The sequence below is a fragment of the Nicotiana sylvestris genome, chromosome 2 (assembly GCF_000393655.2).
Source record: "Nicotiana sylvestris chromosome 2, ASM39365v2, whole genome shotgun sequence".
NCBI classification, from domain to species: Eukaryota; Viridiplantae; Streptophyta; class Magnoliopsida; order Solanales; family Solanaceae; genus Nicotiana; species Nicotiana sylvestris.
Genome location: NC_091058.1, coordinates 17,554,898 through 17,577,314, shown reverse-complemented (window position 1 = coordinate 17,577,314; position 22,417 = coordinate 17,554,898). Strand labels below are relative to the sequence as shown.

Here is a 22,417-nt window from a genome sequence, read left to right as displayed (position 1 = left end):
GCCGCTTGCTTTGGATGTTCAGGCCTTAGCCAATCGATTCGTGATGTTGGATATTTCTGAGCCTAGCCGAGTATTAGCTTGCACGGTCGCTCGTTCTTCATTATTGGAGTGTATCCGTGATCGGCAGTTTGATGATCCCCATTTGGGTGTCCTTAGAGACACGGTGTAGTGTGGAGGTGCCAAGCAGGTTACCTTAGATGATGATGGGGTTTTCAGATTGCAGGATCGAGTTTGTGTGCCTAATGTGGATGGGCTTCGGGAGTTGATTTTAGAGGAGGCCCATAGTTCCCGGTACTCTATTCATCCGGGCGCTGCAAAGATGTATCAGGATTTGCGGCAGCATTATTGGTGGCGTAGAATGAAGAAGGATATTGTTGCACATGTGGCTCGGTGTTTGAATTGTCAGCAGGTTAAGTACGAGCATCAGAGGCCTACTGGATTGTTTAAGAGGATTGAGCTTCCTAAGTGGAAGTGGGAGCGGATCACTATGGATTTCATTGTTGGGCTCCCGCAGACTCGAAAGAAGTTCGATGCAGTTTGGGTCATTGTTGATAGGCTGACCAAGTCAGCGCATTTCATTCCTGTGGCAGTCTCTTATTCATCCGAGATGTTAGTTGAGATCTATATCCGGGAGATTGTTTGCCTTCATGGTGTGCCGGTATCTATCATTTTGGACCGAGGGACGTAGTTTACCTCGCGTTTCTGGAGGGCAGTTCAGCGAGAGTTAGGCACCCAGGTTGAGTTGAGTACAGCATTTCATCCTCAGACGGACGGGCAGTCCGAGCGGACTATTCAGATATTGGAGGATATGCTCCGAGCTTGTGTTATTGACTTTGGAGGTTCGTGGGATCAGTTCTTGCCTTTGGTAGAGTTTGCCTACAATAATAGCTACCAGTCGAGTATCCAGATGGCTCCTTATGAGGCTTTATATGGTAGGCGGTGTCAATCTCCGGTTGGATGGTTTGAGCTGGGAGAGGCTCGGTTGTTGGGTACGGATCTGGTTCAGGAGGCCTTGGACAAAGTCAGGATCATTCAGGATAGGCTTCGTACAACTCAATCCAGGCAAAAGAACTATGCAGATCGTAAGGTTCAAGATGTGGCTTTTATGGTTGGTGAGCGGGTATTGCTCCGAGTGTCGCCTATGAAGGGTGTGATGAGATTTGGGAAGAAGGGGAAGCTTAGCCCTAGGTTCATTGGTCCGTTTGAGATTCTTGATCGAGTGGGAGAGGTGGCTTATAGACTTGCGTTGCCGCCGAGCTTATCAACCATGCATCCAGTTTTTCATGTGTCCATGCTTCGGAGGTATCACGACGATCCATCCCACGTGTTAGATTTCAGCACTGTCTAGTTAGACAAGGACTTGTCCTATGAGGAGGAGTCGGTAGCTATTCTAGACCGGCAGGTTCGTTAGTTGAGATCCAAGAGTTTCACTTCTGTTCGTGTTCAGTGGAGAGGTCAGCCTCCTGAGGCATTGACCTGGGAATCCGAGTTCGATATGCGGAGCCGTTATCCTCATCTATTCCCCGACTCAGGTACTTCCCTCTTCTGTCTATTCGAGGACGAACAGTTGTTTTAGAGGTGGAGAATGTGACGACCCAAAGGGTCATCACCTGTTTTCTTATCCATTTTGTGCTTTTGAGGCCTTGAAAACCTCATTTAGAGTTGCCTCGATTTGCGTGCACAGTTCCGGCGCTTAGCCGGAAAGCTTAAATGTGAAATTTTATGGAAAATGCTAAATTTTGATGTTAAAATGAATAAATTTGACTTCAGTCAACATTTTGGATAAACGGACTCGGACCCATAATTTGACGGTCCCGGAGGGTCCGTAGGAAAATATGGGACTTGGGCGTATGCCCGGAATCGAATTCCGAGGTCCCAAGCCCGAGAAATGAATTTTTGAGTCAAATTATTTTTCTAAAATTTTTTAAGGAAAATTTAAATGATAATTGATTAGAACATGTTGGTATCGGGCCCGTATTTTGGTTCCGGCGCCCGGTACAGGTCTTACATATGATTCAAGATGTTTATGTGAAGTTTGGTTAAAATCGGACGTCGTTTGACGTGTTTCGGGCTTAAAGTTCTAAATTTGAAACTTAATGAAGTTTGAAGAAAAACTCTTGATTTTGAGGTTTGATTCATTATTTTATTGTTATTTTGGTGATTTGATCGCACGGTTAAGTTCGTAGGATGTTGTTGAGTTAGTGCATGTATTTGGTTAGGAGCCCCGAGGGCTCGAGAGTGTTTCGGAGTGCTTTTGGAATTATGAAAATTTCAGATTTTGCTTCAGCTGTTGCAGACCCCATTCCTTCTTCGCGTTCGCGTCCCATCTCCCGCGTTCGCGAAGCTTTAAATTTTTCTTTCTTCGCGTTCGCATCCCATCCCTCACGTTCGCGTAGTGTTATTTGACGCTGAGGTCTGAGTCTTCTTTTCCTCATCGCGTTCACGTGCATATACTCGTGTTTGCGTAGCCTTGCAGGATTCCCTCTTCGCATTCGCGTGATGGCCCTCGCGTTCGCATAGAACAATTTCGGGGCCACAACAATTTTACTCTCCGCGTTCGCGTTCCTCTTCTCGCGATCGCGATGGCCCGCTAAGTGTTACTCATCGCGAACACGACTAGCTTGTCGCGAACGCGATGAGTAATTTCACAGTTAAATTTTAAAATTCCAGAACAGTGTCATTACGGGATTCACCAAAAGTTTCACAAAACCTTTCTTCTCCAAGCTCTTGGGCTACTATTGAAGCAATTCTTCATCAAAACCTCTTGGGTTAGTAATTCTTAGCTTATTTTCTTCCGTTTTCATCAATATCTATTGAAATCCTAAGCCTAAAACATGTAATTAAGGGTAGGAATTGGAGAATTGGGTAGAGTTAGGGCTTTTGATTGTTTTTTCTTGATTTAGACCTCGTTTTGAGGTCGGATATGAAAAAAATTTATATATTCGGGCTCGTGGGCGAATGAGTGATATGATTTTGGTCTGAACCTTGTGTTTTGACCAAGCGGGCCCAGGGTCGAATTTTGGGATTTTGGGAAGAATGCTTGGAAAGCTATAATTAGGCATTGGGTTCGCATTGTTTAGCATTTATTGATGTATTGAAGTCATTATTGTATAGATACAATCGATTTGGAGCCGAATTCGAGAGGGAAAGCGGTAATTGAGGATTGATTTGGACGTGAAAGTTGAGGTAAGTGTTTGGTCTAACCTTAGCTTGAGGGATTAGGAGTTGAGTCTTAATTGCTACTTGCTAATTGTCGAGTACGACGTATAGGCATGGTGGCGAGTATCTATACGTTGGTGTCTAGCACGCCCGTGAGTCCTTATATTGCCGATATTCTAATTTTGTTGTATCTTTCATGCCTAAATGATGATTTCTATATGTTGTAAAGAGCATGTGAAAGAAATTGTGATCTTTGAACTTTGAAGAGCATTGGCTCGAGTGGTAATACGAATTGTGAAAGTATATGAGATAATTGAACCCTTTGGAGCATTGGCTTAAGTGGTTAAGTGAGTTATAAAGTAAGAAGTGAAAGAAAGAGAAAGAGTTATTGAATTGTTCCCTTGTTGGGATGCTTGTTGCTTTGTTGATTATCTCCCTTGCCGGGATGTTGAGATTTATTGATATTGTTCCATTGCCGGGATTTAGCTGTTTAATTGTATTCCCTTGTCGGAATTTCTATTATTATTACTTGTTTATCCATTGCCCCTTGTTTGTGATTGTTGTTTGGGTGAGGAAAAGCGATAAAGCACGAAGGGTGATGCCGTGTATTATTTACTATTGTGAGGAAATAGTGTAAAGCACGAAGGGTGATGCTGTGCCGTACGATGTACCATTCCGTACCGATATTCATTGACTATATTGTGAGTAAAGAGAGTAAAAGTATGAAGGGTGATGCCGTGCACATTATTATGATACAATTGATTTGGTGAGGACGAGAGTAAAAGCACGAAGGGTGATGTCGTGCATTTGTTGATTTCTGATTCTGTTGTTGATATCCGAGTTATGTTATTTCTTTTACTACTTGTTGTTATTTGATTTACTTCGAGATTTTAGATTCCCTTACCCTATTTGCCTTGTGATTGTTATTTGGGTGAGGATGAGCGTAAAGCACGAAGGGTGATGTCGTGTATTGCTTTGGTGAGAACGAGAGTAAAAGCACGAAGGGTGATGCCATGCAAATTGTTGATTTCTGCTTCCTTGTTGACATTCTAGTTGTGTTGATTCTTTCATTACTTGATGCCTTTCTATTCGGAATTATTATCTCCCCCACAACATGTTTTCCCCTTCCACATTGACTGGTAATTTCTGTATCTCTTTTCCGCTGTATATATTTATATATATGAACTGCACAGGGTTATTTGGAGTCAGGTCCTAGCCTCGTCACTACTTCGCCGAGGTTAGGCTGGACACTTACCAGCACATGGGGTCGGTTGTGCCGATACTATATTCTGTGCTCTTTTGCACAGATCTAGTACTTGGACAGTAGCAGTAGCACGGGAGCCAGCCTTCAGTCCAGTGAGACACCGAGGTAGCCTTGCAGGCGTCCGAAGGCCCGACGTCTTCTCTATCTTTTATTTTCGTCTGTTATCTCACGTTTCCGAGACAAACGGCTTATATTTTTCTTTCAAACGATTGTATTCAGTACTCTTAGAAGTTCGTGAGTAATGTGACACCAGTTCTTGGGTAGAGGCACATGTTGATTTCCGTGTTATTGTTCAGTTTCTTTAATTTAAGTCTTCCGCACATTTAATTAATTCCGTTGTCTTCATGATATTACTGCTAGTTGGTAAAAGAAGTAATTTGTTAATGAAGTAAATAGTTAAGGATTGACTTGCCTAGCTCACATTAGTAGGCACCATCACGACTCCCGAGGGTGAAAAATTCGGGTCGTGACAGTCTTTGGTTGAAATTATTTCATATTTTTCTTTTGGCTTTATCTAATCAGCCTAAATAGGTGCTCACCCAACCACTTAAATTAAATAATTGAATGATGTGTAATTCATATATAATATGTGTATATTCGTGTGTTGTCGGTATATCATCTATTTATATTAGCTATAAAAAGTAAAAAATAAATATGGCTGGATATTATGTAAATATTCCATAAGATTTTGATTTTTGAGTTTATCCATGATATAACTTCTATTATAATAATTTTAAAACTCTCTACTAATGTTCAAAAATATCTTATCTTTTTATTATTTTTGAATTAAAAATAGAGTAAAGAGTTTTTTCGAAATAATTTATTTACATTTTAAAAAAAAATATTTCACATCATACCAATTTTTTCTTTATATATACTCTTTGTTACACTTAAAAGTCGCTATAGAAACTATCAATTAGAAACCAATTTATCTCTTGTTGAGTTTGAAAAAAAAACCTCACATAATCTAATGATTCAAAACTAATATTCTTCAACGAAAAAAATATTATACCCTTGCAATATTGGCTTGACTACATCTAAATGAAGGGGTTTCAGCTTATACCCTTCTATTTCTTGAATGTGCTAAATTGAAATTAATGATAGCAATTGTATAGCCAAAGTTTTGCTATTTGTTTGATGTCCATTTATGCAAATTGACTCTTCAAACAAATATTCTTCAAGAAGAAAAAAGAAACAATTTTTTTTTTTTTAATATTGACCGATTTTGTGGTGCTTCTTTCTCTAGCATGTATGTTTACTTTATTATATATATAAGTAAACTTTTATTTGGTTTTGTAAATTTTTTTTTGTTATTTAGATAAACATAGACGTGTACCCTATATATTACATTTATTTTAAAAGAATTTCATTTTAATTCAAATATAGCTACAGTATTTCAAAGAACTATACTTATAGGATTTTAAATGTGAAAGAGTTTTATAGTTATTTGGAGTACTTTTTTTTTTGCTAGAGGCGAAGTAGTATTTAAATAATTATAAAAATAACAAAAGTTCCTAACATGATTGCATATGATCATTAACCGAATTAAGTACGATAACATGATAAAAAAAGATAAATTTTATTTTTAATTTAAATTCGAATTTTAGAACGTTATCTATAAATTCAAAATTATCTTTTAATTATATATATATATATTATATTTAACTATATTATATTATATTATATTATATTATATTATATTATATTATATTATATTTAACTAAAATAGTCAAATATAGAATAAAGTTACCATATACTATTGACATTTATTAGCTTGTCACTCGGCTTAACTATAATGTCAATTATATATGGTAACTTTCTTACTTTAATATATATATAGATAGATAGATCCTAGAAAGAGTCTCGCACATTTATTTTGGTTGGTATCTGATCTGTTTCCATATTATTTTGCTGCTATATTTGTTAATCAATTAATACTAATAAGATATTGTAATTATTCACTATCTACGTTGCTAGTTATGAAACTTTTCTTTTTTCAATCGACCTATTTTTATCCGTCTGAATGTAACCTAATTTTGATGCACCTTAACACAATAACGAATAAAGAGTGTTTTTTCAGGTAGAAAGGAATGATTTCATATACTTGCCACGTAAAATAAAGTTATACAATATCTAAAAAAACTTTTAACTATAGCAAGCGATCGAATGGCGTGCATGGAAAAAAGTAACAGCAAAGAAAAGCAAAGAGAAAGAAACACTATGGACCCGTTTGTCTATAAATATTTTTTTTTTTTCAAAAATGTGTTTGTCCGTAAAAATTTATATGTTTTTCATAATGTTTTGAACAAATTTTTCAGAAACATCCCCCGCCCCCGCAAAACTGTATTTTTTCAAGTGAAATACATATTTAAATATAATTTCAAATTACAAATATCATTTTTCAACTTAACTCCAACTACTACTTTTTTTCAAAAATTACAATTCTATGTCCAAACGCCAACTTATTAGGTGCAAACCCACCAAAAGAGAGAGACAGATGAAGCCATAATAAGTAGGAATTGCCCATTGCCAATTGGCCATAGCTAAACATTCTTTCCAAACTTGGTAGGGGTGGACATCTGGATGTACACACATACATCATCCACGAGTCCTGTTCCCACTTTATATTTAATTGTTTATTACATGTAAAATATTTAATGAATTTAATTTTTATATACGGATAGAGTGATTGAGCGAAAAAAAATTACATGCTTAAAAGATAGTTACAAGTAACTCTGTTCATAATGGGTGGAAATAGTAACCCAAGAAAATATGGTAGGTTTTACAACATAATAAAAGTACAGTTATTATAGAAAAATTATCTGTACCGTAAATGTATATACGTTAGCAAATCTTTTTAATTAAATTCGTCAGATCCTTTATCATTTCATTCTGTTTTCCTACCCCTCAAAGGCCTATAAATACCCCTCTCTGGTACACTTCTTTTCCACTCACAACAGAAATAGCTACTAAACAAACAGCAAAAGATAACCTGAAAAGATGGCGACTACTTTCCCAGTTGTGGATTTGGGGTTGCTTCAAACTGAGAAAAGGGCTGAAACATTGGATAAAATCAAAGATGCATGTGAAAACTGGGGTTTCTTTGAGGTAACATTATATTAGTCTACAATCTTACACTTTTTTTTAATTTTTTTTTATAAATTGTCTTGTTTTCTAATAACTTATATTTTTATCTGTTGTAATATATGAAGCTTGTGAATCATGGGATTTCCCATGAAGTGCTGGACACAGTTGAGAAGCTTACTAAGGAGCATTACAAGAAATGCATGGAGCAAAGATTCAAGGAAATGGTGGCAAGTAAAGGTCTTGAGGCTGTCCAAACTGAGATTGATGATCTTGATTGGGAAAGCACTTTTTACTTGAAACACCTCCCTGTTTCCACTGTGTATGAAGTTCCAGACTTGGAGGATAAATACAGGTTCAAAAAATTCAATTTTTGTCCTTTTATTAACATCCCTTTTCACTATTTTTTTTATATTTTTGACATGAAGAGAAACTATGCTAGATAGCTCCACTTTTCTGGAATTTGTATCACTTCAACCTGACGTAGGACCACTACTAAAATGACAGTGCTTAATTACTGTTCCAAATTTCCAACTCAAAGAATTTAGCCTATCCTTAGCCTAAAGTATCAATTTTTTTTGTATGGCTCTGCTTAATTTTACTAACTTTACATTACCGCATAACAGAAATGTTATGAAAGACTTCGCGTTGAGGCTAGAGAAACTAGCGGAAGATCTTCTTGATTTGCTGTGTGAGAACCTCGGGCTCGAGCAAGGTTATTTGAAGAAAGCCTTTTATGGTTCAAAGGGTCCAACTTTTGGTACCAAAGTTAGCAACTATCCTCCTTGCCCCAAGCCAGAACTGATCAAAGGCCTACGCGCTCACACTGATGCTGGTGGCCTAATCCTGCTGTTCCAAGATGACAAAGTTAGTGGTCTTCAGTTACTGAAAGATGGCAATTGGATTGATGTCCCACCTATGAAACACTCAATTGTCATCAACCTTGGCGACCAACTGGAGGTCTGTATTTTAACATGTTGTAGCAGGTAATCTGGAAAACTTTTGAAGTTACTAATCCTAGTTCTTTTCATTGGTTGAAGGTCATAACGAATGGAAAGTACAAGAGTATTGAGCACAGAGTTATTGTTCAACAAGATGGTACTAGAATGTCAATTGCTTCGTTTTATAATCCAGGAAGTGATGCTGTGATATTTCCAGCACCAGAGTTGGTTGAAAAGGCAGAAGAAGAGAACAAGTTGAAGTATCCCAAATTTGTGTTTGAAGATTACATGAAGCTGTATGCAGGTCTCAAATTCCAGGCTAAGGAGCCTAGGTTTGAGGCTATGAAAGCTGTGGAGACTACTGTCAACATAAGTCCAATTGAAACTGTTTGATAGTGTTTCAGTTAATCTGAAGGGATTTTATTTATGCATTAATAAGAAATTAATTAAGAGGGTTAAAGAGGTTAAGGTTTCTAATGGTTTGGAGTTCGTGTTGTCCTTAATTATGAAAGAAGTATATTAGTTACTTGATCTGTCGTTGTCTCATGTCTGGTAGTGAGCTGTCCTGAGGTTGTTTTCTAAGGGGTATATTGTAAAGTTTCCTTTTTTACTTTAATAAAATCTATGCTAGCCATAAACCTCTTTGCATCATCACTTATTATTTGAGAGTTTGATAGGATGAAGAAATTTTATATTATAGTCAGTTAAAAGATAATTACAAATATTTTTTTTTAATACGGACATGGGTAAAACATGCTAACTATACTAAATGACTTACTACACCACATAAAACTATACTGACTGTACTCTATAACAGTATCCCTATATAACAACACTTCACTATAAAAATCAAAATTTTTTCGGAACCAATTTTCATGTTATGTTATAATATGTGTTCTCTATAATAGCACTTTTCTATAACATATAAAAAAATTTCGGAATAAACGAGGCTGTTTTAGAGAGGTTTGACTGTATTAAAATATTTTATAACGTCGTTGAACTCATCACTTAATGCTTATTGGGCGTTTACATCAAGTCGACTGAGTTACAGCACAACTAATCTAATCAGAGAAGGACTCTAATCTTTGTTGAAAAGTTATTCGGGTGACATAGTTAACTTGACAACCACAAATTTCCTTTTTTTTCATGTTAATTTCCCTCTTATCATGACAGTCATTTTCCAGGGATTCTGAGTTGATATTTAATATAGACACCGAACCGCGCTGATGTTAAAAGAGAAAAATACAAATAATCCTATAGGTACTCAACTGCTCTGTTTTACTTTTTTCTTTTTCTTTCTGCATTATCTGTTGTCTCAATGACAATTACTGTGTATGCCACTTATCAGCTGTCTATGGTAATTACCAGCTTAAATTCCCCTATGAGAAGGGATGGCCCCATTTGATAGGACAAAAACAAGACACAGGAACCTTGGGGCAAATAAAAGTGCTATTGACCGGAGTTATGTTTAGATAATGGAGGATCTTAGAGAAAGCACAGCCCACTCACAAGTCCAAATGAGAGGAAAAGAAAACTGAAGTAAACAAAAGCCGCTCAAAAGAACAACTTTTAGGCAAACTAGAGAACTTTTATAAGTTTTATATATATAAAGAATGAGTTTAATTTTTGTGCACTAATGATCAACGGTCCTTTCAAACTATCAGGAATACCTACAATAACAGGGAGTAATTGTTTATGGTTATCCTGATTTAGTACTTAAAATGCACTAGATAACTTCTTACAACCGATTAAAATACCCTACTAGTGTAAAACTTTTTATACGGTCAATGTATATAAGTTAAATCCATGGAGAATATGAAATGAAAAGCTCTTAGATGTATGGTTCCAGGAAGGCGTTGGACGCTTTAATCAGGAGAAGTCCCCTTATCCCACGTATTAACGTTCCTTTGAGTGGGGTTATTTGTGGAAGTGGAGCACTTCAAGAAAAAAAACCCTGCCGACTTAGTAACCTAAGATTTATTTGCAGTATTATAGATTTGGTTAAATGCAAAGAGTTAGACGTTATTGAGCTGTCTAACACTTACTGTAATCCTTTGACAGCTAAACTTTCGAAAGAACTGGAGAGATCCATTCTAGCACATATCTTCATTCCTTTCCCTCAAAATCCCCACACTTGATAAGGGAAAATAAGAAAAGCCCAGAATTAATCGGACCAGTAAATTTCAGATATTGTATGAATAACCAAAAATTACGATATGCAGTAATAGTTCTTCCTCTGCGTGAAAATGAGCATTGAGGTGAATAGATTGCATGAACATTTATGAGAAGGTTATGTACCCTTTCTTATATTTTCTGGTGGTAGTGTGATGACCTTTTGTTTTTAAATAAAATTCTGTGTTCCGGGGTCTTAAAAACGTCTTTTAGCATCACCTCGATTTGCGTGTGCAGTCCGGGCGCGTAGCCGGAAAGCTATTATGTGAAAATCAGTGAAAAAATGATAAATTTTGGCTATAAAATGAATTAATTTGACTTCGGTCAACATTTTGGGTAAACGGATCCAGACCCGTGATTTGACGGTCCCGGAGGGTCCGTAGGAAAATATGGGACTTGGGCGTATGCTCGGAATCAAATTCCGAGGTCTCAAGTCCGAGAAATGAATTTTTAAAAGAAATTATTTTCTGAAAAATATAAAGGTTTTTGAAAGTGAAATGTTATGTGAAACCTGTGGTATCGGGCCCGTATTATGGTTCGGAGCCCGATACAGGTTCAATATGATTTATATGTGTTGTCGGTAAAGTTTGGTAAGAAACGAAATTCATTTAACGTGATTCGGACCTTAAATGCAAAATTTGATGTTTAAAGAAGTTTTGAGAAATTTCATTGATTTTGAGGTTTAATTCGATGTTCATGATTTTATTTTGGTGATTTAGTAACACGAATAAGTCCGTAGGATATTTTTGAGGTTGTGTGTATATTTGGTTTGGAGCCTCGAGGGATCGGGTGAGTTTTGGATAGGTGTCGGGGTGATTTAGACTTAGAAAAAATTTGGTTTCCTGCTGTTGCTAGTGTCCAGTTATTCTATACTATGCGGTCGCATAGTGTAAACTTCAGGGGTCCTATTTTGTGCTATGCGATCGCATAGGTCCTTCCGCGATCGCGTAGAGTAAATTCTGGGAGGTCACAATTTGTTCTATGCGATCGCATTGTTTCTTCCGCGATCGCGATGTATTAAAACAAGCCTGGGAAGGGAACCCGTTTTCTTCTATGCGATCGCATTGCCTTGAACGCGATCGCAGTGACCAATCTCCCTTACCCTATGCGATCGCATTCACTTCTTCACGATCGCATAGACCAAAATCTGCCTAGTTATTTTTAAGTTCAAAAACAGAATGTAATACGGGAACTTCACCATTTTTCACAAACTTCTTCTTCTCCACACCTCTTGGGCGATTTTTCAAGAGAAACTTCACCATAGCTTCATAGGTATGTAATCCTAAGCTCGTTTTCTTCCATTTTTATCAACACTCATTAGATTTCTAGGCCTAAAACATGAGATTAAGGGTAGAAGATTAGGGATTTGGGTAGAGTTAGGGCTTTTTGATTATTTGGAAATTTGACATCGATTGGGGGTCGGATTTCAAAATAAATTATATATTCGAGCTCGCAGGTGAATGGTTGATCGAGTTTTGGTCCGAACCTCGTGCTTTGACCAAGCAGGCCCGGGGTCAATTTTTGACTTTTTGGGAAGAATGATGGGAAAGCTATAATTAAGCATTGGAATTGAATTGTTTAATATTTATTGATGTTATTAAGTCGATTACGTCTAGATACAATTGATTTGGAGCCAAATTCAAAAGGAAAAGCGGTGTTTGAAGCTTAAGTTGGCCGTGGAAGTTCGAGGTAAGTATTTGGTCTAACCTTAGCTTGAGGGATTAGGAGTTGTGTCTTATTTGCTACGTGTTAATTGTGGAGTATGACGTATAGGCATGGTGACGAGTATCTATATGTCGGTGTCAAGCATTCCCGTGAGTCTTATATTGTAATTGTTATGACTCCGTCGTCAATTATTGCATTTCACATGTTGTGGAAATATTATTGTTCCCTTGCCGGGATGTTATTGAAATATTATTGTTCCCTTGCCGGGATGTTGTTGAAATATTATTGTTCCCTTGCCGGGGGTTGTTATTTGCTCTTGTTCCCTTGCCGGGATTCTTTGTGATTGTTGTTGATTTGCAACTGGGAGCGGGTGGCACGTCTGCCACAAGATAAATGAAATGGGAGCGGGTGGCACGCATGCCACGAGATAAATGCAATGGGAGCGGGTGGCACGCCTGCCACGAGATAAATGCAATGGGAGCGGGTGGCACGCCTGCCACGAGATAAATGCAATGGGAGCGGGTGGCACGCCTGCCACGAGATAAATGAAATGGGAGCGGGTGGCACGCCTGCCACGAGATAAATGAAATGGGAGCGGGTGGCACGCCTGCCACGAGGTACATGAAATGGGCGCGGGTGGCACGCCTTCAACGAGGTAAATGAAATGGGATCGGGTTGCACGCATGCAAGAAGATGTGAAACGAAAGTGAAATCTGCCTTTGTTTTCCTTATCCTTGTTAGTAGTTGAGTTTTGGTTCATTTATAATTCTCTTGATATTATGTTTTTACCTGTTGTTCCCCGAAGCATGTTTTCCCCCTCCCATCTTTACTTTTTTATTCCTGTTTTATTTTTCGTTGTATATTATATAACTGCATAGGTTTATTTGGTAGTCTGGTCCTAGCCTCGTCACTACTTCGTCGAGGTTAGGCTAGACACTTACTAGCACATGGGGTCGGCTGTGCTGATACTACACTCTGCACTATGTGCAGATCCTGGAGCAGCTCTTGGACCGTAGTTTGGAGGCTACCTTCAGTCCACGCGGAGATCCAAGGTAGACCTGCAGGCATTCGCAGGCCCTGACGTCTCCTCTATCTTTTATTTCCCGTTTCATCTTTCTGCTTCAGAAACAGTGTCTTTTATTTTCAGACCTTGTATTTAGCAGTCTTAGACCGTCTGTGGTACTGTGACACCAGGTTTTGGGTGATTAAGGCTTGAGCAGTTGTAATAGATACATATTTCAGATATTTTATTGTTTTCTTCCGCTTAATTTAAATTTCCGCTGTTTAGACGTTGTCGCTTTACGTTTGTAAAAAGAAATAAATGAATAATGAAGTAATTAGTTTGAAGGATTGGCTTGCCTAGCTCACATTAGTAGCGCCATCACGACTCCCGATGGTGGGAAATCCGGCCTGTGACAGGTAGTAGCAGCAACAAATATCCACTGGACTTTGTCAGAAGTAAAGTAGTTTCATAGTATGATATAATAGGTCAAGCCTAATGGATTCATAAGGAAAGTTATATAATTAGATCTTCAACAACTTAGATAATACTACTGCAACAACCGAATAAAAAAAATTAAAGGTTCAGACTAGAGAAATAAATGCTGGCAAATTGAAAGAAGTAAAGGTTCAGACTAGAGAAATAAATGCTGGCAAATTGAACCCTTTAAGGTTCTGGTTTAATCTGCTTAGTTCAAATTTAATGGTATGAAAGCCACTGGAAATTCTTGGATTACCACAGGCTATGGAATGTGGGAGGATACTTTATCCTTCTATATTTCAAGCATGGAATCAAAATTTTGAAGTCAAAGTTTTCGAAAAATAAGAAATGAAAGGCACAGTTAGGAGGAAAAGCTTAATCAACAGGATATTATCCTATAAACACCATATTCGAAACAATCTGCTTGTCGATTAAAAGAGAACTTGATAAAGGGTTGGAAAATCAATGTCCAAACAACTAAGCAAGAGCCACAGAAGCAGTAGGTTTGCAATAAATCAATCTTAAAACAGGACGCCGAAGCAGATGAAGCTGCTATCTATCAGAAGTTCAACCATTAGCATCTACATTTCAACTACCCAAAAGACTAGAATGGCATTTGTCTTCCGCCATGATACTGATATTGAAATCTGAAATTACAACTTCCAAAGGAGAACAAATAAAAGGGCTAGAAAGCAGCATGAAATTAGATTCATGTCTCTCAGTTCACGAACAAATGTTTGATAACCTTCACTTTGGGAACAAATATCTGCTGGAAACATAGATTGTTAATGGTTTCAAACAGTGAGCTGCATCTATGTAGGCAAAAAAATTCTAATTGCATAAAAATAATTTTTTCATAAAGGAAACTCAATATAGAAAAATTAGTGTCAGGTTGACGGTCAAAAGTTGTTGGCACACGTACATAAGCAAGAACCTTCAGAGAGAGAACATTATGATGCCAGTTCTCCACCAGCGACGAGAGGAAAGACTTACTGATAATAACTCTTCTAAAAATGAAAACCTTCTGTTGCTCCAATTTAGACACTTGCGTGAAGAAAATGCCAAGGCAGGTGATAGCCAGTGCAATCCAATAAAATTGAAAGCAGGTCATTGCCCTAACTTTGACTAGCATCATTCTTGTGATTTGCACTTTCGTCAGTGTTGGCCTTTTGGGTAAGATCAAGTGTAGCACTTTCGTCAGTGTTCAGGCTCTCAACCGTTTTCTTAGATCCCCCTGCAGCTTCCTCATTGGAACAATGGTTCTTCAAAACTGTTGATATGTCACTCTCAGAAGCTCCAGCAAGCTTGAATCGCTCAACTGCTGTATCGAGGTTTTTCTTCCAACCAGCCAAAGCCAACTTACATTCAACTTGAGATCGTTCAAAGAGCATATTACCCCAAAATAAATGGATCTGCGATCTCATAACAGCAGCTTGCTCTGCGGCCTCATCAGCCGAAATTTCAGCTGGACCACCGGCAGCTGACGCCTCACCTTCAGGACCACTTCCCTGCTTCTTCCTTCTCCTTAATAGTTCATCCTTCTTGCTGGCACTAGGATCCTTCAGCTCCTTAGCTCTCTGCTCCTCCAGCTTTTCCCACATCTCTGTTGCTGCTTTCATTTTTTCTTCTGCACTGTCAAAGAGTGCAAGAGTCTCAGCAGGATCCCAGTTTGATAGGTCCTCTTTCTTCGCCAAGATAAAGGACCAGTAAAGTTTTGCCATTTCAAATTGCTGCTGTCCCAATGCGAGCAATCCCTCATAAAAGTCTGGTTTGATTAAGAGTGCCTCCTCATACTTCTCTTTGGCCAGAGAATATTTTTCTTTTACCCAGTCATATGCTGCTTGGAGCTGTGTAGCCATCATCTCCTTTGAAGCAGAATCATCAATTGGAATTCGTTTCCTTGCTGCGCACATGTGAACATTTCCCCAGTTGAAGAAAGCAAGAGCAGCCACTTCCTGAAATTTCAAGGCAGCCTTGTCAAAAAGAGCTTGAGCCTCTTCACTAGTCACAGTCTCCTCAAGGGCTTCAGAGCAAAGCTCCATCCCAAGCTCATGCAGATCAATGTGAGCATCTGGATCGATGCCCACGTGGGTCCTGAATAACTGCGCAAACTCGAAAAGCCAGTCATCCATTTCAACCTCCTTGCAGTCAGGAGTTTCTGTTGTTGCCGCTTTCTCTTTGGTAGCGTCCTTCTCTGCCTTGTTGCTCTCATTATCCACAGTTTCAACCACAGAATCACTTATTGAAGAATGGGATCCACTATCATCCCCTTTACTCGGTTCGCTCTCGATAAGCTTTTCCTCTTCCTCTTCAAACAAAGCCGGCTCCTGTTCAGGACTCACCTCAACGACATGCAACCTTAACATCCCAATGGAGTCTGTTTTATCTGCGTCAGGGTCTTTTGGTAGCAGACCATCAACCCAAGACTCTGCCGACCTAAGCTCAGTCGTACAAGTAATAGTTACTAAATCACCGTCACTGTCCTTATATTTAACAAGAACAGACTTTGACATTGGGAACCGTTTGCTAACAATATCCCTCAACACTCTAAAGCTGCAATTCACAGGCATCTCCGCAAGCCTTATATCATGATCATAAACAAGCTTCAAAGGCCTCCAACGAATCGCAACATCTTTGGAATGTCCACGAACAGCATTTGATACTGATAACAATGCCTGCTCTCTTTGGTCATCCTTATTGTGATCTGCACGTGGTTTGGAAGGACCATTTGAAGGCTTCAAAACAACCTTTGGCAATTGAACTTTGGCTTGAGGACCATTTTCAGCTGGTGTAACTTGATATGGCTTCTCTGGCTTATTATTAACTGATAAAGCTGAAGCCCCAGCTGAAGGTGCTGGCTTCTTAGACATTGGCCGAGCAGGTAAGCATGGTCCTAAGCCAGCAATAGGAGCTGCTCCAACTGCAGAAGCACCAAGTGCAGCTGGAGATGGGCGGCTCTGGAGGTCCTGTTGGGCCTCTGGACGAGGACCAAGCGCCATTCTCAATCGTCCAGCAATCTCCAAAGCATCTCGGTGATTCGGATCAGCACCCAATAGTATCTGCACGTCTTGCATCGCCATTTCATACTTCCCCACAGCCTCAAATGCACGAGCCCTTCGTAGAAGGGCCCGAACATAACGAGGCTGAACCTGAAGTGCCATAGTACATTCAGAAATAACAGAATCATAATCAATGGGCTTCATTTGCATCAAACAGGCTGCCCTATTGCTATGAAAAACAGCTCTTTCTGGGTGTGTTTTTGGGGTAAGTTTGAGAGCACTCTCGTATTGCTGTAAAGCACCCACATAATCCTTCCCCTGAAACCTTCTGTTTCCCTCTTCTTTCAGCTCATGGGCTCTTTTTAAGAAAATTGATGAGTCCAAATCAACACTACCATTAAGAACAACAGGTTTATGGCTCTCCCCTACAGCCCCTTGATTCTGGTTTTGGTTTTGATTTTGACTAACACCACCCTTTTTCTTCCTACCACCTGATTTCCCCATTTAATAATTCCTCTACGAACTTGTAAAAAGATTCAATCTTTACTACCAGTGAGCCAAAATAAACCAATATATCCCTGTATTTCACCTTTTTCCTTTGGATAAATAAAGAATTCTTCACACAGTAGTGGTGAAACGAAATGAGAACAGAAAGAGCTACTTACAGATATAAAGTTCACACCTTTGGTGCGGAATTTAGAATTTTATGATTGAATCTTGAAAACCCAGAAGCTGAATTGAAGAATCGGATGGGTTGGATGAAGTGGGTGTTTGAGGAGAAGCACTGTAAGGGGTGACAAAAGGTTTTGGGTTTGAAAACCCTAAATAGATAGCTGGGTTTGGTGCTTGGATTGAGTATCCAATTGTAGGCCCCACTACTTAGGGGGTTGGGATCCCCTCCAGTATTCATCCGTCCAGTATTTCTCAATGGAACGGTAAGATGTTGTCACGTGTCAATCCAAATATTTAATGGCTAAGATTTGCTTTACATATTTTGAGTCGTTTTTGTAGTACTTTAAGATAGAACTTTGACGCCGGAAGCATAGATGTGTAACCCAATATTCTAACTTACTCCAAGATTCCTTTTCGAAACTTACGAGTTGAATTTGGATGTCCTCCCTCATTTTTTCAATAATTCTTTATTTCATCTTTGCAAAAATATACCAATTTCATATTCTAATTATGAGTGAAAGCCACTAAGCATTAGATCATAGCATCACACACGCTTTGCAAAATAATCACTGCTATAACAGTAAATCTTACCTTTAATGTCTCCTTCGATCATTTAGGGAAGTTTGTCCCAAAAAAAAGTACAAGTACAAAATTAAGACAAATCTTTACGAACAGAGAAAAAAGGGGTGGGTGAAGGGATATAAGCGATTAGAAAGACGAGAAAAAAAATAGAAATGTTGTCGGCATCCTATGGTTCAGGTCAGGTAAGTTGCACTATTCCAGGAAAAAAGTTGTTGTTTGCTTTAAAATACTACTAGTAGTAAATAGTAACACAAAACGACTCATGAAATATAAAGCAAATCTTAACCATTAAAAGTTTGGATTGCACGTGGCAATGTCTTACCACTCTATTGGGAAATACTGGAGAATACTGGAGGGGATCTCAACCCCTACTTAGGCCTATTATGAAACCATGTGAAGGTTGATCAAATTCTAGAATCATCCAAATCTTTTTCATTTGTTACGATGATAGCATTCGAATTTTCTTTTTTGTAACCGTTTATTAACATCGACCCATCTAATTAATTAATTTAATTAGTACTTAATAAGCCTACTAAAAAGATAAAACTATTCCAATATGTAATAAATTGTAACTCTTGAAATAACAAGGAACCTATAGAAGGGGAAAGGGAGCAGTGAAACCATTCGACAAAATTACAAAGGATCTCGAATAAAATTGATGCATCACTATTGCCGGACACTAGTTCAAGTAAACCACTTTAACTTTACTGGTATATCAGAGTCACGTACTATTTTTTTTTTTTGGTAACTAAACATTTTATTTACCAAGTAATATTTACAAAATATTTCTATTCTTTAATTTGATCTTGGACATCATCCCCAGATTCAAACTATACCTCTTAATGCTATGTCTTCTAACTACTATCCCAATTACATGACATTAGGGTAGTAATTAAGAACTAATAATCTCTTCTTCAACCTTTGCATCCTGTTGCCTCGACCATGAATTTCTTGAACTAGTTGTCGAACAATTGCTCCAATGCTCCTCTGTTTCTCTTGGAATATCCTTGAGTTCCTCTCTTGCCATATGCAATAGACTGCACCAGCTAGGGTCATTTTGTACACTTCTGTTGTAGAGCTCCTTCCTTTGTAATGATTTGCAGCCCATTCTAACTCTTGCCCCCATTCCATCACCTGTCTTTGTATTCCTTGCCACTGCAGTAGTGTTCTCCATATTCTTGCTGAGTAAGAACATTTAAAAAAACAAATGCTCAATGGTTTCTTCTGCTGTTTTACATAGTATGCACACTGTATTCTCAACACAACCCCATTTGTTTAGTCTATCTCGTGTTAGTAATCTTCTGTGAGCAGTCATTAGCAGTGTAAACTTCCACTTAGGCATTCCTACATTGTTGCATGTAATTCTCCTCCATGAAACTTTAGTAAATTCACCTCTAAGCTTCAAATACATTGTCTTAGTTGAAAACTTGTCCATCTGCATAAATTCCTCTTCTGTCAGCCCAGCTTCCTCCACTTGCTTCTTTGCCTTCAGTATCTTTTGAACCACCCATGATGCCTGTTTTGGGATTCCACCTGCAATCGTGTATCTTTTGTACTAGAGGTGCACCCATTGTATCCACATTTTATCTTTCTTTTTGCTAAGGTTCCAAAGTAGCTTACATATAGCTGCTTTATTCCAGATTCCTATGTCCAGTATATTCAAACCTCCAGCTATTTTTGGCCAGCATAATCTGTCTCAAGCCAACAATGCTTTCTTTGTGATTTCTACCCCTCCAGTCCATAGGAATCTCCTGCATATATTCTCTATTACTTGGATCAATTTCTTTGGCAGTATGAACACTTGTGACCAAAATACTTGTATAGAAAACAATACACTCTTGATTAGTTGAACTCTGCCTGCATAAGATAAGAATCTGACAGTCCATGATTGAATTCTTCCCAACATCTTTTCTATCAATGGTTGACATTGTACCACTGATAATCTTTTAGTACTTAAAGGAACCCTCAGGTACCTCACAGGCATTGATCCTTTACAAAAGCCTAGGGTCTATAATATCTCATATTCTGTACTCTCACTAACTCCACCAAAGAAAATTGAGCTCTTGTTAGTATTTGCAACTAGTCCAGAGGCTTTAGAAAATTCTTGAAAGCATTGGTAGAGTAGTTGTACAGAGATAGTGTCACCTCTGCAGAAAAGCAACAGATCATCAGCAAAACTTAGTTGTACTATTTTCATCTTAGCACACTTAGGATGGTAATTGAAATTTGGATTCATCTTCAATGTCTTCAGAGTTCTTATCAAGTAATCCATGGCCAATAGAAATAGATATGGAGACAATGGGTCTCCCTGCCTCAGTCCCTTCCTTGCATGAAATGGTAGTATATGCTGCCCATTGATAATGATAGAGTAAAATACACTTCTCACACACTTCATGATCCAGTTGACAAATCTCCCAGGCATTTGTAAATTTTCTAGAACTTGTTCCATATAATCCCAGTCAGTAGAGTCATAAGCCTTCTTCATATCAATCTTCATCATTCATCTTGGTGACACACCCTTCCTGCCATACCCTTTTGACTAATTCATGGCTAAGTATGATATTATCATTTATCAGCCTCTCTGGCACAAAGGCAGACTGGTTTCTATCTACTATATCATCCATTATCCCCTACAGCCTGTTTGTGATCACCTTTGAGATTATTTTATACAGTATAGTACAACATGATATTGGTTTGTACTCAGTAATGCTAGTAGGATCCTTCACCTTTGATACAAGAGTCACTGTTGTACAGTTAATAGGTTGATAGAGCTCAGATTTTGTGAAGAAATCCATCACTGCCTCTGTCACTTCCTTACCAATCACAGGCCAAGCCCTCTTATAGAATAAAACATTGAACCCATCGCATCCAGGTGCTTTGTTGTCTCCAATTCCTAGCAGTGCATCATGAACTTCCTCTTTAGATACATCTTTAACCAATTGAAATTGTTGTTGTCTGTTCATCAGGCCTCCATTTCTAATCACTACTGGATTTATAGCTGGCACAGTTCCATCCGATGATCCCAATAGTTGTTTATAAAACCCAAGCACTTCTTCTTCAATCTCATGTTTAGATTGTGCCACAGTTCTATTAGCCTTTGTTAGGTTCTTTATTTTATTCTGGGAGCATCTATTCTTCATACTAGCATGAAAATAAGTTGTGTTACCATCCCCTAATTTTAGCCAATTCACTCTGGATTTCTGTTTCATGATGCTTTCTTCTACCCCCAGCCATTTCTCTAATTGAGCCTTCATATATTTTTCTACCAAAATCACATCTTCCTTCTGCCCAGGATCCCTCATTTGCTCCTACAGTTCTGCAAGTTGCTGTCTACATCTGCTTATCTTATTATCTACTTTATTATATTCAGCTCTATTAAGTACCTTCATTGATTGTTTCACCCTTTTTAACCTGCACCATACATCCTTCATTTTGTTTTGCTCATTTCCTTTTTGCCATGCTTCCTTTACTCTTGCAAGGAATTCTTTATGTTTAGCTAAATGGTTGAGGAACTTGAAAGGCCTTGATTCTCTTTCTGCATTCTCTTCAAACTTGATGCTCAAAGGAGAGTGATCTGAACATCCTGGATCCATGACTCTGACTTTTAGTTGTGGTATTTGTAGCATCCATACAATATTTACTATAGCTCTATCTATTCTGCTATAAGTATGTCCATTGGTCCATGTGAATCTCCTCCCAACAATTCTAATTTCTGTTAGGCCATTTTGCTCCATAAATTCATTGAGATCCCTGACTTCAGCCTCTTGTACAGGTTTGCCAACTGGTCTATCCTCTTGTCCTCTAATTGTATTATAATCTCCCATTATCAACCATACTCCTTGTTGTATATTGCTCTACCTATTCAATTCATTCCAAAGCCTTCTTCTATCTTCAATTGTATGTGGTCCATATACTGCAGTAAAAGTAAACCTCATATTCATACCTTTTAGGTGAGCTTCAGTATGAATGTATTGGTCAAATTTCCCCAATTCTCTGCATTCCACTTCATTAGGATCCCACAGTATCCAAATTCTTCCTTTATCACTATGCTCATAGTTGGCTAGCCATTTCCAGCCTGGAGTGATTCTCCTTATTACTGTTGTATCATTCTGCTTCTTAATTTTATGCTCTAGTATTGCAATTACTTATTCTATTGCTTTTAATAAACCTCTGGACCTCTTTTTGTCTAGGGACCTTATTTAATCCCCTTATGTTCCATGTATCAAGAATCATACTGGGATGAATAGATTTTGATCACCTGCTCCTACTTCTCCATTGCTCCTCTGCTTGCTTGTGCCTTCATCTATTGCTCTGTTGTATGCTAGCTGCATTCCAGTCTCTGCCAGAATATTGAACCCATTTACCATACTGATAGTTCCATTTTCTGGCTTCTCCCTGC

The 22,417-nt window shown here is 38.3% G+C and overlaps 4 protein-coding genes across 4 annotated transcripts; 1 reads left to right on the top strand and 3 right to left on the bottom strand.

Annotated features, from left to right (window-relative positions):
• The first annotated feature begins 7,363 nt into the window (after positions 1-7,363).
• On the top strand, positions 7,364-9,099 carry LOC104238280 (1-aminocyclopropane-1-carboxylate oxidase-like). The gene is made up of 4 exons (XM_009792601.2): positions 7,364-7,531; positions 7,636-7,862; positions 8,134-8,467; positions 8,548-9,099. The coding sequence occupies exons 1-4, from the start codon at positions 7,424-7,426 to the stop codon at positions 8,839-8,841; spliced, it is 963 nt and encodes a 320-aa protein (XP_009790903.1). The 5' UTR covers positions 7,364-7,423; the 3' UTR covers positions 8,842-9,099.
• A 5,195-nt stretch (positions 9,100-14,294) lies between these two features.
• LOC104238281 (protein CLMP1-like) lies at positions 14,295-17,588 on the bottom strand. The gene has a single exon (XM_070167733.1). The coding sequence runs from the start codon at positions 17,266-17,268 to the stop codon at positions 14,881-14,883; it is 2,388 nt and encodes a 795-aa protein (XP_070023834.1). The 5' UTR covers positions 17,269-17,588; the 3' UTR covers positions 14,295-14,880.
• Positions 17,589-20,026: 2,438 nt separating this feature from the next.
• LOC138883066 (secreted RxLR effector protein 78-like) lies at positions 20,027-20,515 on the bottom strand. Its single transcript, XM_070163726.1, has one exon. The coding sequence runs from the start codon at positions 20,513-20,515 to the stop codon at positions 20,027-20,029; it is 489 nt and encodes a 162-aa protein (XP_070019827.1).
• Positions 20,516-21,326: 811 nt separating this feature from the next.
• On the bottom strand, positions 21,327-21,842 carry LOC138883055 (uncharacterized). Its single transcript, XM_070163717.1, has one exon. The coding sequence runs from the start codon at positions 21,840-21,842 to the stop codon at positions 21,327-21,329; it is 516 nt and encodes a 171-aa protein (XP_070019818.1).
• Between the last annotated feature and the right edge of the window lie 575 nt (positions 21,843-22,417).

Excerpts from the sequence above, each read along its gene's own strand:
- LOC104238281 (XM_070167733.1), bottom strand. The coding sequence starts at position 17,268 with ATGGGGAAATCAGGTGGTAGGAAGAAAAAGGGTGGTGTTAGTCAAAAT.
- LOC104238280 (XM_009792601.2), top strand. The coding sequence starts at position 7,424 with ATGGCGACTACTTTCCCAGTTGTGGATTTGGGGTTGCTTCAAACTGAG. Across the intron at positions 7,532-7,635 it reads AAAACTGGGGTTTCTTTGAG|CTTGTGAATCATGGGATTTC; the intron begins GTAACATTATAT and ends TAATATATGAAG. Across the intron at positions 8,468-8,547 it reads ACCTTGGCGACCAACTGGAG|GTCATAACGAATGGAAAGTA; the intron begins GTCTGTATTTTA and ends CATTGGTTGAAG.
- LOC138883066 (XM_070163726.1), bottom strand. The coding sequence starts at position 20,515 with ATGAAGATTGATATGAAGAAGGCTTATGACTCTACTGACTGGGATTAT.
- LOC138883055 (XM_070163717.1), bottom strand. The coding sequence starts at position 21,842 with ATGGGAGATTATAATACAATTAGAGGACAAGAGGATAGACCAGTTGGC.